Below are 25,985 nucleotides of genomic sequence, written 5' to 3' on the forward strand. Positions count from 1 at the left end.
AGTTGTAAGAGTCCTTTATATAGCCTGCATATTACGCCCTTATCAGAAATGTGATTTGCAATTTTTTTTCTCCCATTCTTAAGCTTTTCTTTTCATTTTCTTGAAAGTGTACTTTGATATACAAAAATTTGTAATTTGGAAGAAGTTCAACTCATCTCTTTTTTCTTTTGTTGCTTGTGTTTTTGATGTAATACATAAGAAACCATTGCCCAATCCAAGGTCTGGAATTTTTCTCACATTTTCTAATGGTTTTATGTTGTTAACGCTCATATTTCAGTCATCAACCATTTTGTGTTGAGTTTCATATATGCTGTGAGAAGAAGTTCAACTTCAGTCTTGCATGTGGATAACCAGCTGTCCCAGCCCATTTGTTGAAGATTTCTTTTCCCATTGAATGAACTTGACACCTTTGTTAAAAATCAATTAGCAATAGATATATGGGTTTATATCTTGTCTTTCAATTCTATTCAGTTGATCTATGTCTCCATCCTTGAGGCAGTATCAAATTGTTTTGATTAATTTAGATTTGTATTTGTTTTGAAATCCAGAAGGGTGAGTCCTCCCACTTTGTTCTTTCTTCTCAATATTGTTTTGGCTGTTGATGGTCCCTTAAAATTACATTTGAATTTTCGTAATAGCCTTTCTCTTTGTGTTCATTAGAATTATGACAGGCATTGCATCAAAGCTATAGATCACTTTGGAAAGCATTGCCAGTAAACAGTATCATATCAGCCAATTCATGAACACAGAATGTCTTTCCATTTATTTAAGGCTCCTTGAATTTTAGCAATTCATTTCATAGTTTCAGTGTACAACACTTTCACCCTTGGTTAAATTTCTTTTTATTTTAACATAAGGATGCTATTGTAAGTGGAATTTTGTCCTTAATTTTCTTCTGGTATTATTTATTGCTAGTGTATGTAAGCACAACTTATTCTTGTTTAGTGAATAAGTTTATTGACTAATAATTTCTTGTACATTTTTTAGGATTTTCTCTATGTAAGATCATGACATCTGAAAATTACATGGTTTTACTTCTCTTCTTCCTTTCCAATTCATTTATCATGTAATTCTTTTATTCTTATGTAATTGCTTTAGATAGAACTTTCAGTACAACTTTTAATGCAAGTGGTGAAAGCAGGCATACCTGTCTAGTATGTGATCTTACAGGGGAAGATTTCACTGTTTCACATTTGCATAAGATGTTAGCAGTGGGTTTTTCATTAATTCTCTTTATAATTTTGAGGACATTCACTTCTATTATTAGATTTCTGGTTGTTTTTATGGTGATGGCATTGGAGATTTTCGTCAAATACTTTTTCTGAATTAATAAATCAGATAATTATGTGGTTTTTTCCCTCGGTTCTATTAAAGTGATTAACTACCTGGACTGATTTCAGTTTTTTTCAGTTTATTTAGATACAATTGACATATTATATAAGTTTATAGTGTACAACATAATTATTGGGCAGGATTGCCACAATAATTTTGGTTAACAACCACCACCTTAAATAGTTACAAATTTCTTTTCGTGTAATGAGAACTTTTAAGTTCTAATGTCTTAGAAACCTTCAAATATTCAATACAGTATTTTTAACTGTAGTTATCATAGTAAAAATGACATCCTTAGTACTTATTTATCTTATAACTGGATATTTGTACCTTTGACAACCTTCATGGATTCATCTGACTTCCCCAACCTCCACCTCTGGAACCACCAATCTATTATGTTTCTATGAGTTCCGTTTTCTTGGATTCCACATATAAATCAGATATACAGTATTTGTTTTTCTCTATGTGACATATTTCACTTAACATTATGCCCTCCAGTTTCATGCATGTTGTTACAAATGGCAGGATTTCTTTTCTTTTTTATGCTGAATACTATTCCACTGAGTAAATATATACTACATTTTCTTTATCCATTCATGCATCATAGAACACTTAGGTTGTTTCCATGACCCTATTTTTTGGCTGTTGTAAATAATACTGAGTGAGCATGGCGATGCAGACATCTCTATGAGACAGTGAATACATTTCCTCTCAGTATATACCCAGAGTGGGAATTATTGGATCATGTGGTAGTTTTATTTTTAATTTTTTGAGAAACTTCCACAGTGTTTTCCACTGTGGCTGTACCAATACATTACCAGCAATAGTGCACAAGTGTTCCCTTTTTGTTTAGGTCCTCATCAATATTTGTCATCTCTTTTCTTTTTCGTAATAGCCATCCTGACAGGTGTGAAGTGATATCTCATGAGTTTTTTATTTGCATTTTCTTTATATTAGTTGTGTCGACCACACTTTCATGTACCTACTGACCATTCTAATATTTTCTTTAGAAAAATGTTGTCTAGCTCCTTTACCATCTTTTAATTGGAAAATTATATATTTTTCCTATTGAGTTGTATGAGTTCTTTACATATTTTGGATACCAACTCATTATCAGATATGTAGTTTGCAAATGGTTTGTCCCATTCTATAGGCTCCTTTTTCATTTTGTTGATTCTTTTATTATGCAGAAAAACAAGGACAAGAAAAACATTTCAGATGCCAGAGAGATAAGCATACAAGGTAATAATAATATTGATATCAATTTTCTCATCAGAAAGAAACAAAAGTTAGCAAACTGTGGACTAATAGCTTCAAAACTCCGAGGGAAAAATGAGTTCAGATTTTTATACCTAGATGAACTATCATTTGAGTTTAATGGCAAAATCAGACATTAGTATATATACAAAAATATATGTGCAGTTGTATAGTGAAAGCATTTCAGCAGTATTTATCTTGATTAAGGAATTTGGAAAATGGAATAGAACATGTTTTGTTCTTTCCTTCTGTCCTCTCCTGCTCTGTTTATGTGGTAAAGACAATGCAATAGCATTCATAAGAAATACCTATAATCTTGAGATGCATATGAGATTAACTTCCCCAGAAGAAGATCCACAATCAGTGATTTAAGTTCAAATAGTTTATTTGGGAGTTAATAGCAGAAAGCACTGATAAAGTAGTAGAAAAGTGAGTCAGGGATGGATGAAAGAAGAGACCTTCATTAGTCAATAGGTGATACCTGTGGAAGAGGCTTGATCTACTAGAAACCACTGGAAGACTGTAAACAGCTTATGTCAGAGTTATACTACATGAAAGATGAGGAATCGAGTATTTATCACTCTGTTTCTGTGTCAGTTATTGATCATTGACACTAGAAAAATTAAATGTTCCCCACACAGGTTGAACATGCTTTTGCAGTAAAATAAGCCTTTAGTCTAAGAGATGCTGATTTTTTTCATAATAAGGATTGGCCTGAACATAGATGATGAGTGCCAAGGGGATGTGGATAGAGCACCAATAATAGTTGCCAGAAAAGAGTAATATAGGTTAGAAAAGAGGTCTCTCTGCCTACAGATCAGAATCAAATTTTTGAATTGAGTTGTTAGTAATAAGTCCGTTTTACTCTCCATATTTCTGACCTATGTGTCATACTGTCAGCTTGTTGTAAGAACAAGAAGGAAAAACAAGGATTTTATCAATCTCTAAAAATCCAGTAGCCTTAAATTAACTATCAGAAATAAAAGAACAGAAAAGAGAAAAGTGAAATGAGCATAATCATAGCAGACAGAAAAGAAAATGTTTTTAGAATATATTACAAGTATAAATAATACAAAAACATAAATGCATTGAACCCACTACTCATGTACTGAATAACAACTTAATAAAGTTGAGGGAAGAAAAAAATCACCACAAATGCACCATTTGTTACTCAAGAGAAGAAACTATATGTTGTGTTTAATTGCTTCTTCCCTAGATAGAAGTGATTGCCCTCATGCAGGCCTGTCCCCTAGGAATTTCACACCTACAAATTTTCTCCTGGTTCCCATTAATTAGGGTCTGAAATCATATCATGACTCCACATGACAATATTGTAAAAGGAACCAGACCCTGATTTGGTCACTATTTAGCAAAATGAATGCTAATGTTTTTTAGTACACACACCAGTCTTTCCCCAAACTGAGTGTTGGCAGTGACCCTGCAACCACAGTCAGGGGAAGCACCCTAAGATAATAATTATGTTATTTTATGTTGAAAGGATAACGCTTACTAAGGTCTTTGTAGACCCATCTCCATTTACTATTTACAGACAAAATTCCGTGAAGTTGTGGGAGAAATAATTTTATTATTATCTATACACAAATAAGGAATCTGAGCTCAGGGTAAGGTAAACGACTCTTATAAACACAGAAAAATCCATGGTAGATGTAGGACTTGAACTTAGGCTTCCTAGCTCCATGTTCATGATCCTTCTTCATCTCTCCATGTACCTTGGAACGTTTGACCGATACTTGAGATATGCTCCAAAATTGTTTATACATTCTTCTAGGTCTGAATTTCTGATTTCAGATTCACAGTTCAGGATTGTCATATCTTTCCTTTCAAGAACAAGATAGGCTTCTCTATTTAATATATACTTTTACTGAAAAACGTAATTGATGCCGAAGCAGCATGGCAGCTACCTCTTCCATGAGTATCTAGTTATTTGGACAATTTTTCTGAAACATTGGCTTAAGTATAGGATTCAAATGCAAAAAGATTTTAATCAGCAGAGAGTATAGTATGTATAAAATGTCATGCTGCTTTCCCTGAAAGGACAGCAAAAATCCATTGTTTTGTGCTGGTCGCAGACTATTGATAACCAATGTTGTGGCTGGATGGACCCTTGTGGTTCTTCAAATGATTGCAAGATGTGCTCAGCAGTAACCTTCAGGAAACTATAAAAAACAAGGTTTATTACTCACAAGTCCTAGAAATCACATGGCACACCTGGGGCCACACAGCAGGGTCACAATGAGAGAGAGCAGACCTGGGTTCTGCTTTTATTGTGGTTGAGGGTAGAAACCTGGGTTTCCTGGATTCACTCACTCTTCTATAATTTTTTTAAAGTTTATTTATTTATTTTCAGAGACAGAGCATGTGAGCAGGGGAGGAGCAGGGAGAGAGGGAGGGAAAGAATCCCTCGCAGACTCTGCACTGCCAGCACAAAGCCCGATGTGGGGCTCAAACCCATGAACCTGAGATCATAACCTGAGCTAAAGTCAACAGCCGGACGCTTAACCGACTGAGGCACCTAGGCACCTCTCCACGTTCACTCTTTTAAACTATGAGAGAGGGAATTTAGAGCATGGGAAGAGAAAAATACAATTATTTTTCCAATTCCAACTGGTAGCTTATCTAAATCAACCAAGATGTTTAAAACAAGGAGCCAGGGAGGTGGTGAAGGCTGGCTCTTTATCTAGTGGCTGGCAATGTGCTTATTGAGATAGCTGTCTTTGAAGTGGATGCCTCAAAGCCTAAATCAGGCCCTTGCGTTACAAAAAAAGAAAGACCAGCTGTCAGAGCTTACAGTACCCTGATGACAGATGATACTCTCATTGAGGAGGTGGTAAGTTCCTCCTGTTTACTATGTGTTTACTTGTCCTTTAAGAGATAGCTAACCAAACAGGGTGAAATGATACTTCTTTAGATTCTAGAAGGACCTTCACGAAGCTACCAAGATTCCAAGTCCATTTTCACTATCACTTTCCCACAACCTACCCTCTCATGACTTGCTCATCTGGAAAATCTGACAAGTGCGGTGACTAAAGCCATAGATATTGGAATAAGTTAGACATGGGTTTGAATCTGAATCGATCCCATGCTAGATGTACAATAAGAGGAAAGCATACAACCTCTTAAATTCTCTATTTTCCTAACTGTAACTGGTATTTGTGTGTGTGTGTGTGTGTGTGTGTGTGTGCTCATGTGTATACATACTCTCTCTTCCTCTATCCTCTGATATATATCTGTCTGCCTAACTATATCTATCCATCCACCCATTCATTCCTCCTTCCATTCGTTATCCATCTATCTTCTATCTTTCTGTCTGTGATGTCTGTCTGCCTGCCTTTTTGTCTGTTGTCTTTTCTGATTGCTCTCAATGTATGAGATAAACTAGCACCTTAGCACTGTGTTATGGCTGTCGCTATACCCTGGAAATCTGATTTGGAAATGGATTTATTCCAGATATGTGACCTTGGACAAGGTAATGACTCTTTCTGCTCTTCTGCTGATCATTATACTTAATCAGAAAATTGGCCACAAGATACATGAAGGTCCCTCAGATTCAACGATCTTTAACTTTCTAGACAATTTGCCTGTTATATATTATTTTAAACCCCATTGTGGCAGTCAGAATAATGCTCCTCAGTACATCCACATCGTAATCCTGGAATTTAGGATTATGTTCTTTTACATAGTAAAAAGTATTGTGTATGTACTAAGTTAAGGATTTTGAGATGACAATTTTATACTGGATTATCTACATGGGCCCAGTAAGAACATTCCAGTCATCACAAAACATAACAAATGCTAAACAAGAAATTATGGCTTATACTATTATCAAGTTGTGGGTTTACAAGCAAAAATATTATAAACTCCAGACATGGCAATGTGTGGAAGGGCCAACAGGAAGATGGTGGATATTCCTCCAAAGACTTCAAATATAAATAAAAAGATTTAAAACATTGAGCTTCCTCAAATACAATCTACAGACTAGGGTCAACCCCGCAAGACATGGGTTTTCAATCTTCACTATTTACGACCCAGCTACAGCTGACAATAATGACAATAAGAATGAGTCTAAGATAAAATAGGAATCTTTTGACCCAAGGTAAAATGTGGATTGAAAGGAAGAAATTAAGCAAAAGAGATCTGTGTAAGTGTTCTCACACAGAATGGGTGAGAAAGCCACCTCTATGAGAGACGTAGGACAGAGTGAGAAGTACTAGAAGAAACAAAAGATCTGAGTAGACATAGAACGTGAGAAAATACAAATCAGAGTAAATCTGCCAGCTGTCAAAACCCACTTGCACTTTGAAGCCCCACACGTTGCCACCAAACTTCCTAAACCGACAGATACCCATTGTTCCATCTTAATTGTAATATTATGGATAGAACTCATCAGGATGGTGCTGATATCATGTGAACCCATATCGTGTGAACTGTCCTGATTATTTCATCTAACACTCACAGGAGCACAGAGGTAAGTTCCAATACCACCTTCACTTTACTGGTAGATAAAATGAGGCTCGGGAAATTTGGTTTAGGGCCAACGTCTCCCAGGTGGTAAATGGGAGTTCTTCTGTGTGAATTCATATACACATGAGCCCAGAACCCAATATTTTACACGCAATTCTGTATCTTCTCTTGCCTTTGTTTATTGTATGTGTCTCTAATATTACATTAATCTCCTTGCATTTATACACGTGTATTTGTGGATTGCTCTACTGTGCAACCCCAAGCATTAAGCTTGGAAGAATGGATACCATGATTAACTGTATATTGAATGGGATTAAAATAAATTCAAATTCATTGATGACATTTAGCTGAGGAGCCATTCTGCATGTTTCTAAACATGACTCTGTCAATAACCATGTAAACTTGAATATTCAATCTCTTTGTTGCCAAAATACCTGTGATATATATGGACATAACAACCAATCAATCTAATGGGGATATAGAGAGGATTGAATACACATGAACACTATTGAAGTGGAAGTTATTAGTGGACCCAAAAGGTCTGATTTGGGAGTTCAGTCCATTCTTGGCATGTGACCTTGGACAGCTCTTTACCACTTCCTGTAACTCAATGTACTCAAGAAGTTGGGAAGATGATCTGTGATAAACCTTCCTGTACAAAAGTTCATTCTTGTACGGATAAGTTATCACTAAATTGCATTGTCATTCCTATGCTAAGAAATGGACAATATTCAAAAATAAGTTACAGTTCTAATAAAATGATGTTCATACATTTCAATTTCTGTGCAACTTAATATGTTGATCGTTCTGTTCGTCTATCTCTTGTTGCCGCAGAGCAGCTCATGATTCTCAAATCATATCCATGAAGAATAATACAGAAGTGACTCATTTCATCCTCTTGGGACTAACCAATAACCCAGTACTGCAAGTTCCTCTCTTTCTGTTAACCCTCGTTTACCTCATCACTCTGACTGGGATCTGGGGATGATATTGATCCTGTTGGACTCTTGTCTCCACACTCCCATGTACTTTTTCCTCAGTAACCTGCCTCTGGTGGACTTTTGTTACCCCTCCACAGTCACTCCCAAGGTCATGGCTAGGCTCCTATGGAAGACAAGGTCCTCTATGATGCGTGTGCTGCCCAGATGTTCTCTTCTGCAGTCTTTCCTACTGTGTAAAATGACCTCTTGGCCTCAATGGCCTATGACCCCTACACAGCAGTGTACGAACCCTCCATTACATCACCACCTTGATAACAGGTGTGTGTGCTTTTCTGGCCATAACTACTGCATCTGTAGTTTTATGAATGCTTCTTTTGACGTTGGAGGCATGTTCTATTTTCTGTCTGTAAGTGCGCCCTCTGATCCATCACTTTTTTATGCTATTCCTATAGCCATGACTCTCTCTTGCTCTGATAGACACGTCAATGAGTTTACTCTTACCTTTGTAGTAAGTTTCAACATCCTTTTTGCTCTCCTGGTTATCTTGATTTCTTACCTGTTCATATTTATCACTATCCTGAAGATCCCCTCAACGGAGGGACACCTGAAGGCTGTATCCACCTGTGTTTCTCACCTCACTACAGTCTCGGTCTTCTTTTTTTAAGTTTATTTATTTTGAGAAAGAATGAGAGAGAGTGAGAGTGCGCACTCATGAGTGGGGGAGGGGCAGAGAAAGGGAGAGAGAGAATCTCAAACAGGCTCCAAACTGTCAGCGCAGAGCCTGATACAGGGCACGATCCCACAAACCGCAAGATCATGAGCTGAGCCAAAGTCAAGAGCTGGTCGCTTAACCAACTGAGCCACCCAGGCGCCCCTACCATCTCCATCTTCTGTGGGATGGTCGCCTTTCAGGTACTCCCAGCCCAATGTCCAATCATTCTATGGACACAGACAAAATCCCATCTGCACTCTATACTATGGTCATCCGCTCCTGTCAGATCTTCTCCCAGCATTAACTCACAGTTTGCAGCCCACCCTGTAAATTACTGCTGTGATACTTTCCTCTTCAAAACTGTCACTAAAAAAGATGATAGTATGTCCAGTCGCTTCAGTTGTATAATATCTGGATGAGAATAGCCCTGAGGACATTAAATATTTAATGATCATGCATGCCGTGAACCCTATTAATTATATGTGATTTTTTTCATAGGTTCGCATTTTTTCCACCATACGCCAATGCAAGGGTGTCCGTAAAACGTGGCTCAAACCCGTGAAATGCATGTAAGGGTCCCCTGTGTGTACATATACATAAGAGCAGGAAATCTGTTGAAGGAGGTACCTAGAGCATGGCTAGTTTTTAACTTAAAGGGTAAAATAATTGTGGATCAGAATATAAATTGTTGTCTAACATGTTTTTATTTCTCTAGTTTAAAAAACATTCTAAAGGTCCAAAATGAAGAAAAACATTAAAGGAAAGAAAAAGAAAAGCTTTTGAATAAAGATATTTGGTTTTTCTTGGCATATTTTTTTCAGAGCGATATGACATCCTAAAGGTGCTAATATTTATGTCTTGAATAAGTCGTTTGGTACAAAAAAGTATGATCGTGTGGTAACTTAAAAAAAATTTTTTTATGTTTTTATTTATTTTTGAGACAGAGAGAGAGCATGAGCAGGGGAGGGGCAGAGAGAGAGAGGGAGCCACAGAATCTGAAGCAGGCTCCAGGCTCCAAGCTGTCAGCACAGAGCCCGACACGGGGCTTGAACTCACAGACTGTGAGATCATGACCTGAGCTGAAGTCGGACACTTAACCAACTGAGCCACCCACGGGCCCCTATCACGTGGTAACTTTTAAAGTGAGAAGACCAGATATAAGAAAAGGGGACCAATTGACAACAAAGCAATTTCTCAATGTTTCTGCGTAGGACTACCAGCTTTTCAACTGCGTAAGATAAACGCACTGAGTAATGATGATGTGAGCTATTTTTCTCTCTGGAAATACTATGAAATGACTAGTGTCCCTCATGCCAGGATACTTTCAGATGAGCTGTGTCATGTTCTGCAGCACTCCTACTTGCTCCCTCCCCTTCCCTCACACTGAGTTCCCTGCTGTCTCTGGACAAACCAAGCTCATTCCTACCTCAGGGCCTTTGTACTAGCTGTTGCCAATGGTCCAAAACCTTCCTCACTTCCCTCAGGTCTTTGCTTAAATGTTACCATATCATTGTCACCCCACTCCTCATGGACATGGTTTCCGACTCACTTTGTTCTTCATGGTTCTCATCAGTACTCAACGATTTCTATTTATTTATTTGTTTGTGTATTTGTTTATTCATTTACCTATCTAATAGAAGGTATGTTGCACAAAAAGAGCAGCTTTGTCTTCTTTACTAACAACTTCATCGCCAATACATAAATGATGGTCTGGCTCGTTCTTTCTCAAAAAAACATTTGTTAAATTAATAAGCAATAAAAAACAAACAATTGTTTGAATTTGACAGTAAATATACTTGAACCATTGATAATTATAGTTTATTGCCCATTAGATAATTCTTTAGAAGGCAATTTTAGAGCATTTCATGAGATGTGGCTTTTTTTCCCCTATATTCTTTCACTCAGTATCTGCATTTCACACTTCGGGAAAAATTAATTTTTAAAAATTACACTATCAGGTGGATCACATCAAACCATCTTAATTCTTTTCTGTTAAGAATTTCTCATCAAATGGAAAATAACACATGAAATAAACCTAGTTAGTACATCATAAAAAGACAAAAGATGAGACTATGGAAGTGTCCTTTTTTTTTTTTAATCTTTTTTTTTTTTGAGAGAGAGAGAGAGCATATGAGCAGGGGAGAGGCAGAGGTAGAGGTAGACACAGAATCTGAAGCAGGCTCCAGGCTCCAAACTGTCAGCACAGAGCCTGATGTGGGGCTCGAATCCATGAACCATGGGATCATGACCTGAGCCAAAGTCAGACGCTTAACCAACTGAGCCACCCAGGCATCCTTTTAAGAAGTTTCCTGATTCAATTTGAAAAATTCTTTAATAAATAATGATTATTCATCTAACTCCAGTGATTCGAAACATCAACTGAAAATGTAAGAAAGATGTTTTACAACAATAAATGTAAACTACCTCAATATGCTAATAATTATGTATTTTATTTGGCTTTCCGTTGAGCTCGATTTTATTATAAAGGTACCCAAAGGAATTTTTATCCTTGTAAGCCTACCCTATCATTATATAATTAGAAGTATTTAACTTCTCAAGACTTGCAAAACCATGTCTGAGTGTTCTACGAGGATCATGCTGGTGTTAGTGGGACAGAGTAGTGTCTCACAAATATCTGGCCCTAAAGTCTATGAAAATGGTGATTTCTCTTCTGGAGCCATTTCTCAATTGTTACTTGAAATGTATTTTTTTTCTTTTGCTCTATGTTATTTGGGCATAGTTGATACACATTGTTACATTCATTTCAGGTGTACAACACAATGATTCAACCACTACATATGTTATGCTGTGCTCACAAGTGTACCTACATTCTGTCACCATGCAATGCTCTTATGATACTATTGACTGTATGTCCCATGCTGTACCTTTTATTCCTATGACTTATTCATCCCATAAGTGGAAGCCTGCATCTCCCACTCCCCTCCACCCGTTTGCCCATCCCTCCTGTCCTCCTTTCCTGTGGTGACCATCGGATTGTTTTTTGTATTTTTTAAGCTTGATTCTGCTTTTTGTTTGTTTATTGATTTGTTTTGCTTTTCATATTCCACATATAAGTGAAATCTTATAACACTTGTCTTTCTCTATTTAATTTATTTCACTTAACATACTACCCTCTGGGTCCATCCATGTTGTCACAAGTGGTAAGATCTCTGGGAATGCAAGCTGGTGCAGCCACTCTGGAAAACAGTATGGAGGTGCCTCAAAAAACTAAAAATAGAACTACCCTATGACCCAGCAATTGCACTACAAGGTATTTATCCACGGGATACAGGTGTGCTGTTTCGAAGGGGCACATGCACCCCCATGTTTATAGCAGCACTATCAACAATAGCCAAAGTATGGAAAGAGCCCAAATGTCCATCGGTGGATGAATAGATAAAGAAGATGTGGTATATATATATATATATATATGATGGAGTATTACTCGGCAATCAAAAAAAATGAAATCTTGCCATTTGCAACTACGTGGATGGAACTAGAGGGTATTATGCTAAGGGAAATTAGTCAGTCAGAGAAAGGCAAATATCAGATGACTTCACTCATATGAATACTTTAAGAGACAAAACAGATGAGCCTTTGAAGAAGAAGGGAAGGGGAGCAAAAATAATATAAAAACAGGGAGGGGGACAAAACATAAGAGACTCATAAACATGGAGAACAAACAGAGGGTTGCCGGAGGGGGTGTGGAGGGGGATGGGCTAAATGGGTAAGGGGCATTAAGGAATCTACTCCTGAAATCATTGCTGCACTATATGCTAATTTGGATGTAAACTTAAAAAAAATAAAATTAAAAAATGTGGTAAGATCTCATTCTTTTTTATGGGGGAGTATACTCCATTGTATGGACATACAACACCTTCTTTATCCATTTCTCTATCATAGAAGCTTGGGTTGCTTTCATTTCTTGGTTATTGTAAATAATGCCTCATTTAACATAGGGGTGCATAGATCTTTTCTAATTAGTGTTTCCATTTATTGGGGGTAAATCCTTAGTAGTGGGATTATTGGATCACGTGGTAAAGAAGAGAACCCCCAACCCCAATTCTTTGAACTGCTGTGGGGGTTTGGAGTGATGGCACTGAGGGACCAGGAGAATATTTATTAACCCTGGAGCTTAAAAAAAAAAAGCTGTGCTTTAAAAGGGCAACTAGGGGCGCCTGGGTGGCACAGTCGGTTAAGCGTCCGACTTCAGCCAGGTCACGATCTCGCGGTCCGGGAGTTCGAGCCCGGCGTCAGGCTCTGTGCTGATGGCTCAGAGCCTGGAGCCTGTTTCCGATTCTCCCTCTCTCTCTGCCCCTCCCCCGTTCATGCTCTGTCTCTCTCTCTGTCCCAAAAATAAATAAAAACGTTGAAAAAAAAATTTAAAAGGGCAACTAGAATATGGACGTTCTAGCTGTAGTGCCCTGCCAAATAGCAAGGGAGCTGCTGGAACTCTTGGTCAGACAGGCTGGTGAGCACGAGTTCAGACCACAGACAAGAGCGGGGTCCTGATGCCATAGCAAGACTGCCCCTCAGCGGGACCTGAGCCCACACCAGCCCGGATGCCTGGGCACATTTTTTTTTAAATATATAATTTATTGTCAAGTTAGCTAATATACAGTGTATATAGTGTGCTCTTGGCTTCGGGAGTAGATTCTCATGATTCATCACTTACATACAACACCCAGTGCTCATCCCAACAAGTGGCCTCCTCAATGCCCATCACCCATTTTCCCCTCTCCCCTCCTCCATCAACCCTCAGTTTGTTCTCTGTATTTAAGACTCTCTTATGGTTTGCCTCCTTCTCTGCTTCAAACTATTTCTTCCCCTTCCCTTCCCCCATGGTCTTCTGTTAAGTTTCTCAAATTCCACAGAAGAGTGAAATCATCTGTCTTTCTCTGACCGACTTATTTCACTTAGCATAATACCCTCCAGTTCCATCCACGTTGTTGCAAATGGCAAGATTTCATTCTTTCTCATTGCCAAGTAATATTCCATTGCATATATAAACTACATCTTCTTTATCCATTCATCGGCTGATGGACATTAGGGCTCTTTCCATAACTTGGCTATTGTTGAGAGTGCTGCTATAAACTTTGGGGTACATGTGCCCCTATGAAGCAGCACTCCTGTATCATTTGGATAAATTCCTAGTAGTGCTATTGCTGGGTCATAGGATAGCTCTGTTTTTAACTTTTTGAGAAAAACCAGCATTGATACATTAGATTATCTAAAATTCAAGGATTTATTTAGATTATTGCTTTTCAACTAGTGTCACTTTGCTCTTACAGGGTCTGATCCAGGCTATAACATTGCATATATTGTCCTGTCCCCTTCGTCTCCTCTGATCTGTGACAGTGTCTCAGTCTTTCCTGGATTTTCACAACCTTAATAAGTTTGAGTACTGCTCAGGGATTGTGTAGAAGATCTTTCAATTTATGTTTGTCTGAATTTTGGGTCATGGTTACACAGAGGGTCAGCGTTTGAGAAAGTAAGAAGTGCCGTTCTTATCACATCCTATCAAGGGACACATATTACCAACATGACTTGTCACTGAGGTTCTTAACCTTAGTCACTGAGACAAGATATGTTGGCCAGGTTTTTCGGTATAATGCTACCTTTCTCCTCCTGCATTCTGTATATTTTAGAAACAAGTCACTAAGTTCAGGCCACACTCATGATAGAAGGGACTACACTCCACCTCTTAGGGGAAGGCTGACCATATTATTCGGGATTATTTTTATGAGAAAGATTTGGTTGTTTGTATACATCAGCATGGACTTTACATATATCTGCTTTGTGCTTTGGTGTACAATTTGTACTGTATTATTTATTTCATTATTCAGATCGCTCCATCTTTGGTCATTGGGGGCACTTCCAGTTTTACTCTTGTTTCCTTGTGAGATGCTCAATCCTTCTTCTGTTTTCTGAGCTCCTTCTTAGTTTCGGGAACTACAAGGCACTCCAGGATCCTCTTGTGCTAGTCCAGTCCTAACCCAGTCATCAGCTCTTTCTTCAAAGAAGCTCAAATGACCCTAAATCCTCCAGCCTTCTTTCCTTTAACTGGAAAATGAAATAACAACTAGCTGCAGGGGGCTGAGGACCTTCCTAGACATTTTTGAGGCATATTTGAGTAGGGATTATGTGCGCATAAGTTTTCTTTGTGTCTCTCAGTTCTTGTTCCAAGTCCTTGCCTTTGTCTCACTTGTTTACAACACTTCAAGCACTACACCTCCTTCTATGCCTCCTCTCCTCCTGTGTCTACACTGCTTTTCCCCAAGGTGACATACACCACTCATTCTCCTTCATTCTTCCAGAGAACCAAATACACAGTAACCTTGTGCTCAGACAACATGTAGGGGAAGTGAAGCCCAGAATGATGAACTGCTGCAAAGTAAGGATTTGATATAACTGACCCTCTGGTTCATAAAGCATCATCTACTGTCAAACATCTCCCAGTCAACTCTCTCCTAAAACCTTGGCTTCCCACCATCTTGTTAAGCTCTGTCCATCTTCTGTCTTCTCAAATTTGAGAGGTCAAAGGCCTATCTGTCTAGCTGCTCTGGGAAAAGACAATATGCATTTACTCCATCATACAGGTTGGGACAATACTTAGAAACTATGTAAAGCAAAGAAAAATCATGGACTAGATTGTAGAGTATACTGTTATGAGATTTGTCACCCCACCATCCAACCAAAACCACTCAAAGTCATCCACCAACTTCATATCACTATGATGTATTGCCAGTTCTAAGTCTTGACATTGTTTAATCTACCAGCAGATTTGACACGTCTGTTCCCTACTGATGCATTTCTCATCACTTGGTTTCCAGGACACCACTCACCTTTGTTGGCTCCTCATCTCTTTGGCCTTTCATTGAGAAAGTTCCAGGTGTTGGTCCTTGAAACACTTTGCTTCTCTCTACCTACATTCTCTTACCTATGTTCTCATTCTTACGGCCTAAATGCCATCCACATGATAAAAACTCAAATTTATATCTCCGTTCCAGTGCTAAGCCTTTCTGGTGATATCTGAGAGGCATCTCAAGCTTTCTATGCCCCAAGTGAAATTCATGCTCTCTTCTCATCCAAACCTCCTGCTATCATGCTTTCCATACCTTACATAGTAGACATCCTATCTTTCTAGTTGCTTAAGCAGCTAGGCTACCATTTTTCTCACCCTCCACATCCAACACATCATCATATCAGGTCATCTCATTATTTCAAACATAATACAAACAATCTGGCCAACTTGGAAGAATATGATACAATGTATGATTTGGAGGAAACAAAACAGGCAATTAAACAAATAGAATATAATTTCAGAGATTTATTTAAATCTATGGAGAAGACGAGAGCAGATAATAGATAAAAAAACTATTTTAGATGGTGTGGTCAAGAAAGGGACTCTTAAGGGAGCACCTGGGTGGCTCAGTCGGTTGAGCATCCGACTTTGTCTCAGGTCATGATCTCATAGTCTGCAAGTTTGAGCCCCGCGTTGGGCTCTGTGCTAACAGCTCAGAGCCTGGAGCCTGTTTCAGATTCTGTGTCTCCCTCTCTCTCTGACCCTCCCCCATTCATGCTCTGTCTCTCTCTGTCTCAAAAATAAATAAAACGTTAAAAAAATATTTTTTAAAAAAGAAAGGACTCTTAAAGAAGATAAAACTAGCCATTCAGAGTCAGGTACAGGTGCAGGTTTGTTCAGGTACAAGAATGTTGGTTTTCCTCAAATGTTGGTTTTCCTCAAAAAACATTTTTTTCTTCTTCCAGAGTATTGGGATTTCAGCTAAGCACATTAAGTTTCAGCTAGAGATTAAATTTTGAAGTTGGCTTCGCTGGTCGTTTTTGTGGCCTCATGACTGAATCCTTGCGAACGGAATGTACTCAGAAATAATGCAGGCACCTACTATATCACTTTCTTGAAAATAAATTATTTTTCCTTCAACTTATATCTTCCCCCTTTCCTGCAGATAAAATAGCTGTGATGAGGGCAGACTTTGAACACTCTAGAAGACAGTAGGGTTATGTGGACTGAACTTGGCCCCAGATGAGCCAGACGCAACATGTCCAGATGATTCATTTTCGACCTGCTACATTAGCTTCCAAATAAATTACTGTTTGAGAATAAATTCCTATTGTATTTAAGCCACTAAATTTTGATGTAGCAGTTTAACCTAATTTCTAGTTGTGGTAGATTAACTCTGGGCACAAATTCTTTGCAGCTGTTTTCTTCAAGAGGTGGAGTCTTTCTTCATGCTTGCATTGGGGCCAACCTTGACATCATTGATTAGGATAATGTGGTAGAGAAAATGAGTGAGTTAGGAGTCTGAACTTTAAGAAGTCATTCAGCTTTATTTTTACACTGAAAATATTATGTAAGAAAGCTGGTCCATCCTGCTTTCACATCCTGAAAGAGCACGAGGAGAAGAAAGTAACCAGAATCAACAGTTAGAAATGTTTGAGTAAGGTCATCTTTGAACATTTCAGCTCAGCTGACCATCCAGAAGACCTGTAACTTCACAAATGAGCCTGTGTGAAAGCAGCAAAGAACTGCCTCACCAACTACAGCATTATGAGACATAATAATAAACTGTTGTTTTAAGCCACTAGGCATTATAATATTTTTGATACACAACAATAGATAACTGATTAACTATTCAATTTTTACAATCTTTCTAATTAGTCTATGGGTTGAACAGAATCTTCATTTTCTTAGTGACTTTCCTGAAAGCATTATTTACCTCTTTATTCCTTAGACTGTAGACAATAGGGTTCAGCATGGGGACTATTATTGTATAGAACACAGATGCCATTTGGTCATTGTCCATAGAATGACTAGAACTGGGTTGTAAGTACATGAACATGACAGCTCCATAGAAGAGGGTGACTGCAGTGAGGTGTGAGGCACAGGTGGAGAAGGCTTTCTTCCGTCCCTCGGCTGAGCACATCCTCAGGATGGCAATGAATATTAACAGATAGGAGGTCAAGATTACTATCAGGGCAAAACAGACATTGAAAGCTGCTAAGATAAAGAGCACAATCTCATTTATGTAGATATCAGAGCAGGAAAGCGCCAGGATTGGAGGGATATCACAGAAAAAGTGATGGACCACATTGGAATGGCAGAAGGAGAGGCTGAAGGTGAATCCAGTGTGGATGGCAGATTCAATAAAACCCCAGACATAGCAGCCTACTGCCATTTGAGCACACAAGCTGGTGGTCACAGTGGTGGTATAATGTAAGGGCTTACATACCGCTGCATACCGATCATAAGCCATGACAGCTAGCAGGAAACAGTCTACGCTGGCAAAACCCACAAAGAAGAACATCTGAGCAGCACATCCACCATAGGAGATGATTTTATCCCCTGTTAGAAACCCAGCCATCACCTTGGGAGTAACAGCTGAGGAGTAAACACAGTCTACCAGAGAGAGGTTACTGAGAAAAATATACATGGGAGTGTGGAGACGGGAGTCCAACAGAATCAACATGATCATCCCAAGATTTCCAATGAGAGTGGTGAGATAAATGAGAGTAAATGTTATGAAGAGAAAGATTTGCAGTTCTGGGTTGTCAGTCAGTCCCAAGAGTCTAAACTCATTCACCTTAGTGCCGTTCTCCATGGATACTATTTTGACATTGTGGTTCACCTATGAAAACAAGAAGGCAGGATAGATAAAATACTTATGCATGGAAAATGGCTCACAGCTCCCCCACGTCACCCAAATGACATGAGCAGACCATGATACCATTACCAGTGCAGACTTCCCAGCAACCACAAGACTGGCATATTCCGACCTCCACCTTTCAATATGTAAGGGTACACACATATTCATCAGCTCTTGACCCCCACTGAGATATTCCAAATAACCAGTCAGTTATCTTCAAAATGGCCATTGCTTATTTTCACGTGGGTTGAAGGCTTTTGTGACCCTCATTCTACCCCTTGGAAAGGCAACATCAATGTTTCTGAGCTTCATTTTCTTCATCTGAAAAAGTTAAGTGGGCATGGTGTTTCCAACTTGTACTATATTACAAGATTCTTTTAAAATGGTAGTTTGAAAACAACGCAAGTATTTCAAGAGGCAGCATATTGGGCTGGTGAAGAACGTGGTCTCTGGGGTTACCTGTCTTGTATTCAAATCCTGGCATTTCCACTTGCCAGCCGGGTAACCCAGGGCAAGTCATGGCCTTTCCGTACGTCAGTTTCAAACAAGAGTGACAATAACAGTACTTCACAAGGCTGTTTGGACAATTGAACAAGTTGACATATTTGAATTACCCAAAATACCGCCTAATAGTGTGCAATACATCATAAGTTTTACCATTATTAAATAAATAATAATTATTAGCAATATGTATATAAGACTGTTGAAAAATAACAGAAATATTGGAATCACACTACTAAAGAAACATGTGGGTAAGTGACCTCATATCTTAAATTCAAATCTATTTAAACAAACATACCATTTTTTTAAATATTAAAAACAGGGGGTACCTGGGTGGCTCAGTCTGTTAAGCGTCTGACTTCAGCTCAGGTCATGATCTCATGGTTCGTGAGTTTGAGCCCCGCATCAGGCTCTGTGCTGACAGCTTGGAGCCTGGAGCCTGCTTCAGATTCTGTGTCTCCCTCTCTCTCTGGCCCTTCCTCTCTCAAGCTCTCTCTCTCTCTCTCTCTCTCAAAATAAATAAACATTAAAAAATTTAAATATTAAAAACAAAAAACTGGGGACTGACCATGAGGAATGATAAGAGGTACAAATGTTGAGATGCCATCTTTCATGGTGTGACTTCTGCAAGAGGAATCTACTGAAGGTTGTACCAATTATTTCAGCCAACTGGATAATTTCATCATAAAACCGGCTCCACAATGCTCAGAATCCAAGCTATCTATCTGGTCAACCCTGATAAAGTCTTCGACAAAGAATCCCTTAATGCCAGAATTATTCAGCCCTGGCTCTCTTTCCCTCACACTCCACATGTAGACCATGAGCACAACTGGTTATCTCTACTTTCAAAATATATCCCTAATTCATGTGCTTGTCACTGTCTCCCATGCACCTGCTCTAGGCCACTCCATCATTTAGGTCATGTGTGCTAAGAACTCAGGCCCACAGTGGGTCACTGGGAAAGGTAGGAAGAAGAAATCTGAGGTGAGATGCAGATGTAGGAGATGAAAAGAAATGAGAGCCAAGGAGTAGATACTAAAGGATGCTGAAATTTTGTCTTTTCAATTGGATAGCAAATGTGTCCTATAAGCCATGTCTTTTTAATGCTAACAACAATAATGTCAGCAATAATGAGTAGCCAGGCACTACCACTACTTGCCCACAAAAGTCTAAAACTTTTGATCAAGGGTCTCTAAATAGCCTGTGCAAAGTTGCACGTGAGACTGTGTTTTAAGAGCACAGGACTAGGTACCACATATGTGCATAGTTAACTGCCTCAGTAAACAGTTCATTCTGAGATTCACTCATTCATCCTTGTATTCATTTATTAATCTTTTCACCTATCCCCTCAACAAACACGTACTGAGTGTCCACCAGTGTCTAAGTGCTCTCCTAAGAGCAGGGATGTTAAATGATGAGAAAAATACCATCCGCTACTGTTTGGCAAAAATCGCCATTTTCCTAATCACTGAAGGTTGTTGTAACATCTAGCCTCCAGATGAGCAGCCTGGAAGTGTGAGAATATTAAAACCTGGGATGTTAAACTCTGAAAAATCCATGGGAAGGTGTTGTCCTTGTAACTTTACGTAGCAAGTCTTCTAATACCACAATCTAAGCAGACCAGAGAATGCAGCTAAATACTTACCTTGCCCTTCAAGGAAGGTGACACAACTTCACTTATGATCTTCACATTGCTAGTGCCACTCAAAAAGAAAGAAAGCATCTTGTTGATCTCCTTTCTTAATGTCTGGCTACAAAGATTGAAGTTCTCTAGAGGCAGGGAGATATATAAAGAACAGGTCATTACAAGGTGAGGATTACAAAATATTCTCCAACCTGTCACATAGGGAGGCTGCCATGAGGAAAGATAGGAGAAAGTCTCTGAACGGACTCTACCAAGTACTGAGCAACTCCAAGAAAGAATCATCATACCCACTGTAGACGACATTTTACCTTGGGGGTTATCCCTGCTCATTGTTGCAGGCTCAGAGTGATATGACCTAGAAGTAAGGCCACTTAGTTTACTTGGACAACCTTTGTCATTCAGATTCATAAAAAGAGCACCAAAGAGCCTTTGGCACACAGACGGTTCCCTCTAAAATGGTGTTGGGATGCCTGGGTAGCTCAGTGGGTTGAGCAGCCAACTCTTGATTCTGGCTCAGGTCATGATCTCACCATTGTAGGATCGAGCCCCACGTTGGGCTTAGCAGCGAGTGTGGAACCAGCTTGGGATTCTCTCTCCCCCCCTCTCTCTCTGTCCCTTCCCTGAACGTTCTCTCTCTCTCTCTCTCTCTCTCTCTCTCTCTCTCTGAAAATAAATAAAAAAGCTTTTAAAATAAAATAAAATGATGCCAATAGAGCAATGTTGGGATGTTAGAAGCCAATGATGGAGAACGAGAAGGATTTATACATACATGAAATTCTCAGGAGAATAGGTACCCAAGGGAGAAAACACAGCCTCTGACTCAATTCATGTGGAGAAGAAGCAATTAGAGACCCAGACTACTTTGTTAAGGCATATGTATTTACATTACTTGGGATTGTTTCTTTTTGATAGTGCAAACATCTTCAGAAGAGAATTCAGAAGTAACTTTCCTGATGGCAATCAGACAGATTCACGAGAGAGGTCATGGAAACCAGGCTGGGGCCTTACAGGACTGGTGTTGTCCCAGAGCCACACAACTTCCTAAAATTCATGTGAGGAGGATTACAGGTTATATAATCCTCTGCACTTCAGTTCCATCATTTATAAAATGGAGACAATGGGGGCGCCTGGGTGACTCCGTTGGTTGAGCGTCCAACTTAGGCTCAGGTCATGATCTCACAGTTGGCGAGTTGGAGCCACGTATCAGCTCACTGCTGTCAGCGCAGAACCCACTTTGGATCCTTTGTCCCCCTCTCTCTCTGCCCCTCCCCCATTCATACACACACACACTCTCTCTCTCTCTCTCTCAAAAGTAAATAAATATTTAAAAAACAAAAATATAAATATAAAAAATAATGGAGATAATAGTGCCTACTTGTACACTTGTTATGAGAAGCATATAAATTAATATTTACATGTTTTAAAAACAAAGCCTGGTACATAGTAAACCATCACCAAACACTATAAAAAATAATTGCAAAGTCTTACTTTTTTGTGAGGGAGCCTCCATTCATTTCTGAAAGTATCCGTTGTCTCTAAAAGACATAATTTATCCCTTACAGGCCTTAGGAGTCACTGTGAGTTCATTCCAAAGACACTACCACAGTGGGAGTGAAGTGTGTGTAAATAATTAGCAAACTGAGAAGTCAGACATAGAGGAATTCAAATAGCTGCTTAAACTGACAAAGCAGGGTAACAAAGAATTCATCTGTAGCATATTCAATTTGGCTACTGACTTCAGACAAAGTTGAATAACCTGGGACTCAACAAAAAAATACCAGATCTCTTTCTACATAGAAACTATAACATGGCCACTGGAAGCTGAGATATGACATTTTCCTGGATGCCCTTTACCCAAAACCTTCCTATTTTTTGGTAATTGCCCACAATGTGAAACGTGGTGGGAAACTCTACAGCACTATGTTCACAAGTCTTTCTAGAGAAGACTCCGAAGGGTGGTATGCGTGCAAATCCTGGTTCTACCTGAACTTTCCTGGAACTTGGGCAAGTTAAGTAATGTCCCTAAGCATCAGTGTCCTTATAAGTAATATGAGAATAACACTAGTACCTATTTATCAAGTTGCCATGAGGTTTAAATTTGTTAAGATAAGCCAAGCACTAAGAGCACTGTCAATGTACTCGGAAGCTGTATATTTGAGAGCTGTTATTGTTCTTTCACTTACCATGCTCACAGCTCAGCCAGCAGCAAAAGAACTTATCTCAGCCAAAGGGATGCAATGAATGATGTACAGAAAGAAGTTAGGATAGTTAGAATTTATTTACAGTAGGTGTTGTAGCATGTGACATTAGCAAGGGCTCAACAGTTGTGATAATGGCAGCCATCGAGAGTAGTGTCTAGGGCAGAAAGGGTGGATGCACAAGAGGAACTATGTTCACAAAACTGTTCCAGGGGTCTTCTCTTGCCTGTGTTTCCTGCCTTCTGGATTTCTATGTTTAACACTGATTTTCTTGACTTAAATTATCCAATACTCCCCCTTGGTTTTGTGAGCACACCTTTATTCTTCTAATAAATCTTTTTAATACTTAAGTGAACCAGAGTTGATTTCTATTGTGTACATCCAAGATCACCTCTCTCCCCCACATATGACCCATATCTATGTGATAGTCAGGGATGGTCACCGTGGAGGGAGTCTAACCAGGAAAAGCAGATAGCCAGTACTACTTTTGTTCAAGCTCCTGAGTTGTATTGTCTTACCTTTTAACTCCCAACTGGACCATGACGAGACCCCTTGACACAATATGGCAAACATCAAGAATCTTAAATTACAGATATTATATGTTAACTAATGGGAATAGCTGACATGCTTCTTTGTCTCTCCTTACTCTTATTATCTTGGTCTACTTACTCAACAGTGTTGTATCAACTTTGTTCTAGCAGAGGAATATTCCAACTCATTTGGCTGGGAATGAAAATAAAAATAAATGCCATGAAGGAGGAGCATATTTGGATCAGTTCTCAGGTTTCCCAACTCAGCAAAATGTAAACACAACTTATAATAGGTTATTTTACCAGCAAATGACAAAAAAATATAAGCGGAGGTAGGGAGAGTACCCTAATCCTAACACCAGATAAATTCATTACCACCAAAGAAAGCTACAAACGAACATTTCTCATAAACATAGATACAAAATTCCTCAACAAAATATTACCAAGTTGAATCCAGCAGTGTATAAAAAGAATTACACACAATGACTAAGTGGTGATTACTTCAGGTATGCAAGGCTGAGCCAACATTTGAAAATCAATCTATGTAATCAACCGTATCAATATGCCAATGAATAAAATTAAACATGATCATATCAATTGCTGCAGAAAAAGCAGCTGACAAAATCCAACATCCATTCACGATGAAAATTGTCAGTGAACTAGGAATAAAGAAAAACAAATCACGCATAGCAAGTGGGAAAGACTGGAAAGAACCAAATTAGAGTCAGACATATTTATCTCCTTACAGGTATAAATGGATATAGATATGTAAATAAACCTAAATTCATATGTGTGTATATATCCTGGTTTTGTCTTCTAAGATCACCTAGAAGAGATATCTCAGTAGCAATGAGCCTACCCAGCTCCTGGATCTTATTTTCTAAATATTATTCTCTAATAAATGGAAGCCGGGCTCTTTGGAGAAATAACTGATTCTATGACTGGATCAGGGTCAATGCAAGGGGAATCTGAGCATCTTGTAATGCTCCAACACAAAGAGGTATTCAAAACTAAAAGGATGGGGGCATGTCGAAAGGAAACAAGACAAATGGGAGAGCTCCCAGTGACCAAACAGGGAACAATTTGAGCAAAAATAAATAAATAAATAAAAATAACATAACATTGAATTATAACCCAAAGTATACAATAAAGATGTGATCCCATACTGACATACACAAATGATCGAAATAAATGATAAAAGAGAGACAGATTTTCCCTTCAAAGAGTTTGAAGAATTTATTTATATATTCCCCTCTACTCCTGGAGGTGAACTTTAGCCCCCCACTGGCTGGGGTCTAAAGTAGTCTTCGTGACTTACTTACAAGAAATAGAATATAAAAAAGGGAGAAAGTGGCTTCACGCTGGCAACGTGACAAAACTCTCTTGGCCAGGTGACTGAAGGTAATAAATGGCAGTGTGCCAAGTCATGGTGTGAACACGTAGCCCTGACGTAACATGATGAAAGGGAAATTCCTATTTTGATGTAAAATCCATATTCCTTACCTAACCATGACCCAAAACACCCAAAACCAAACATCTGCACATTGGAAGCCACTCTACAAATTATCTGACTAGTACCCCTCAAAACAGTCCAAGTCATGAGAGATGAGGGAAGCCTGAGACGCTGTCACAGGCCAGAGGAAGCTAAGGAGCCATGACAACTCAATTCAATGTGGATCCTGAATCACGGCCTGGAAGAGAAAAGGACGTTACTGGAAAAAACAAAAATGGTAAAACCCAAGTAAAATCTGAAGTTTAGATAACAGTGATGCCCAGGTTGGCTGCTTAGTTTTGATAAAAAGTACCAGGCTAAAGCAAGACATTAATAGGCAAAACTAGAGCAGGGATATATGGGGTATACAGGAACTGACAGGAATATGTCTAAGTTTTTGAAAATTTAGAATATTCTAGAATTCAAAAAAAATTTCAAAATAAAAAAAATAATAAAATGGTTTCAGCAGGAGACACATTACTGTTTTCATAGCCTTCAGAGCCAGAAGGGAATGTATATTAGTATCCCACTATTATCTGCATGATTACCTTAAGGCATTCAAGCACAGTTTTATAAATCTTGAGATGTTGAACGCTTCCGATTACATAGAGATGGAAAGAGAAGACACAGATGCAAATACCCTTGGGTAACTTTGTTATAGCTAACTGGAGAACCAAAATCGAATAATTACATTTCACACTGGGATATGGAATGCAGGTTATGCTTACATTCAAAATAGATGTTTACAATCATTGGAGTTAATTGTACATTCGGCATATGTGAAGTAATTTTCCAAATCAGATCAGATATTAAAATTTTAATAGTTTCTTATTTTAGGTCTTTTTACAGTTTACTAAATAGAATTTGTTTTATTGTGTTACCTGCCACTTAATAAGACAATTCCTAAGGGAAAAATATGAGATGGTTTCGGATGGCAATGGGTTCCAAAACAACCTTTCATCCAAAATTGGGAGTCCAAGCACTGAGTGAGATTATAGGTAAAAATATTCCACATAGCAGGAAAGCAGCCATGTCTCTTGAAGCGTTCTAAATGATACTTAGAATGATTATTTATTTGTGATGTGATATAATTATCAGTGGCTCAAAGATCCAACATATTGACATAATGTACTCACAACAGAATTAGTTCATCCATTTCACAAAAACATCTTGAGCCAGACACATTAATAGGTACCAGGGATAGAGCTGTGAACATAGTAGATGAAA

At 38.6% G+C, this 25,985-nt stretch overlaps 1 protein-coding gene and 1 pseudogene across 1 annotated transcript; one reads left to right on the plus strand and one right to left on the minus strand.

Moving 5' to 3' along the window:
* The first annotated feature begins 7,930 nt into the window (after window positions 1–7,930).
* LOC101092960 lies at window positions 7,931–9,028 on the plus strand (annotated as a pseudogene).
* An 8,380-nt stretch (window positions 9,029–17,408) lies between these two features.
* Window positions 17,409–18,350, minus strand: LOC101093208 (olfactory receptor 5B2-like). Its single transcript, XM_003993461.3, has one exon. It carries the CDS (start codon window positions 18,345–18,347, stop codon window positions 17,409–17,411), a length of 939 nt encoding a protein of 312 aa, XP_003993510.1. The 5' UTR covers window positions 18,348–18,350.
* Window positions 18,351–25,985: the final 7,635 nt, after the last annotated feature.

This window comes from Felis catus, chromosome D1, assembly GCF_018350175.1.
Source record: "Felis catus isolate Fca126 chromosome D1, F.catus_Fca126_mat1.0, whole genome shotgun sequence".
Taxonomy (NCBI): Eukaryota; Metazoa; Chordata; class Mammalia; order Carnivora; family Felidae; genus Felis; species Felis catus.